At 39.5% G+C, this 2,602-nt stretch overlaps 1 protein-coding gene across 1 annotated transcript in view; it reads left to right on the forward strand.

The window, feature by feature from the left end:
- The window catches only part of LOC107744833 (low-density lipoprotein receptor-related protein 2-like), a 133,525-nt gene that overhangs the window by 81,526 nt on the left and 49,397 nt on the right, over positions 1 to 2,602 (forward strand). The window contains exon 41 of the mRNA XM_016558655.1: positions 1,612 to 1,901. Within this exon, the coding sequence (XP_016414141.1) occupies positions 1,612 to 1,901 (290 nt within the window). The remainder of the gene's footprint in view (positions 1 to 1,611; positions 1,902 to 2,602) is intronic.

A 2,602-nucleotide genomic window follows, 5' to 3' on the forward strand; every position in this document is an offset into this window, starting at 1 on the left:
CTTAAAAGATTCAGATCATCAAACAAATTTTAATATTACACAAAGATAATGCAAGTAAATACAAAATGCAGTTTTTAAATGATGATTTCATTTATTACAGGAAAAAAGCTGTCCAAACTTATCTGGCCCTATGTGAAAAACTAATTGCCCCCTCCTGTTAAAGGCACAATATGTAAGATTTTTTTATTAAAATATCCAAAAACCACTAGAACAGTGTTATATATTTTGCTGACTTGTGTACTTACATTATCCCAAATGTTTCGAAGAATGTTTAAATCCAGAGAAATAAGCGTTTTTAAAAATCCTTTTTCCAAAAGGTACATCTGGAAAAAGGGGGGTCGTCTTATATTCGGGCCAATATGGCAACTCCCATGATTCCACACTCAGTCACGGCGTCATCAAACTACGCCTTTGTCTATTTGTTTGTTTTGAATCCGCGCCCTCTAGCGGCGAAAATTACATATTGTGCCTTTAAATCATGAAAGAACTGTGATTAACCACATTATTTTAGAAAGCTGAGTTAAAATTTCACCAGCCACACACAGGCCTGATTACAGCCAGAACTGTTGAATCAAGAAATCACTTAAATAGAACCTGTCTGACAAAGTGAAGCATGCTTAAAGAGCAACACATCATGCCGCGATCTAAAGAAATTCAAGAACAGATGAGAAACAAAATAGTTGACATGTATCGGTCTGGAAAGGGTTATGAAGCCATTTCTAAGGCTTTGGGGCTCCAGCGAACCACGGTCAGAGCCATTATCCACAAATGGAGAAAGCTTGGAACAGTGGTGAACCTTCCCAGGAGTGGCCGGCCTACCAAAATTACTCCAAGAGCGCAACAACGACTCATCCAGGAGGTCATAAAAGAACCCAGAACAACATCTAAAGAACTGCAGGCCTCACTTGCCTCAATTAAGGTCAGTGTTCATGATTCAACAATAAGAAAGAGACTGGGCAAAAACGGCTTCCATGGGAGAGTTCCAAGGCAAAAGCCGTTGCTGACCAAAAAGAACACAAAGGCTCGTCTCACATTTGCCAAAAAATATCTTGATTGGCCCCAAGACTTTTGGACAAATATTCTGTGGACTGATGAGACAAAAGTTGAACTTTTTGGAAGGTGTGTGTCCCGTTACATCTGGCGTAAAACCAACACAACGTTTCATAAAAAGAACATCATACCAACAGTTAAACATGGTGGAGGTAGTGTGATGGCCTGGGGCTGCTTTGCAGCTTCAGGACCTGGACGACTGGTGGCACAACCAGTTATTGAATTTAGGGGGCAATTACTTTTCACATAGTGCCAGGCAGGTTTAAACAGCTTTTTTCCCTTAATAAATGAAATCATTATTTCAAAACTGCATTTTGTATTTACTTGGGTTATCTTTGTGTAATATTAAAATTTGTTTGATGATCTAAATCATTCAAGTGTTACAAAAAAAAAATACAAAAAAAAAAACGGGATTGTTTTTACACACCACTGTATATATAATATATATGTATAGTGTGTGTAATACATTTCAAATATAGCTAATATATACATTTATATTAAATATTTGACATATCTGTGCTACATAATGATAAGAAAAGGTTTACTGTTCTCTCTATGCAGACAGAAGATCGAGAGATGCTCACTCACCGGTGCTAACCGTGAGGTCATCGTAAGCACCGCCATCTACCCGTTTGCAATGACAGTGTATGGTCAGCATATCTATTGGACGGACTGGAACACACGCAGCATCTACCGTGCAAACAAGCATGACGGCTCCGATCAGGGGGTGATGCTACAGAACCTTCCATCACGGCCCATGGACATCCACGTACTCTCCAACAGTAAACAGCAGCAGTGCAGCAGTCCCTGCGAACAATTCAATGGTGGATGCAGCCATATTTGCACTCCAGGTTGGTTTATATTTCCAAACAATAAGCTTTTGCAATACTACTTATGGCTTTTACAGCCAGTATCCTCCAAAACCAAAGCACTGTTCCCAAACCAATTGAGCTGCATTGCTGTATACTGAAAGGAACCCTCATTAGTAACTAATTTGGAACACTCTGTAGAGAGCAACTCAATGCGTCATGCAAATACAGTAGCACTCCATTAAAGGGGTCATATGATGCAATTTCAAGTTTTCCTTTGTCTTTGGAGTGTTACAAGCTGTTCGTACATATATAAGATCAGTAAAGTTGCAAAGACTAAAGTCTCAAACCCAAAGAGATATTCTTTATAAAAGTTATGACTCGTCCACGCCCTCCTAAAACGCCTTGTTTAAACACGCCCCCACATATCAACTTCACTGTGTTGGAAGATTTGCATAACACCACACAAATGTTTACGCAAAGAAAGAAGGCGTAACTTTTATTCTCGCTGTAGTATTGTTGCCGCCGCTGCATGTCATGGAGACACTGTGTGTTTCCAAATATGGTAAGGGGCGTAACATTTCCGTCACACACTTGAGGTATTCGGCCAATCACAACGCACTGGATAGCTGGCCAATCAGAGCACACCTCGCTTTTCAAAACAATGAGCTTTGTAAAAATTGACGCGTTTCAGAAAGAGGAGAAACAATAATGTACAGTATGTGGAAAATAAAGTGTTTTTT

Source organism: Sinocyclocheilus rhinocerous, unplaced genomic scaffold, assembly GCF_001515625.1.
Source record: "Sinocyclocheilus rhinocerous isolate Xijiao unplaced genomic scaffold, SAMN03320098_v1.1 scaffold528, whole genome shotgun sequence".
NCBI classification, from domain to species: domain Eukaryota; kingdom Metazoa; phylum Chordata; class Actinopteri; order Cypriniformes; family Cyprinidae; genus Sinocyclocheilus; species Sinocyclocheilus rhinocerous.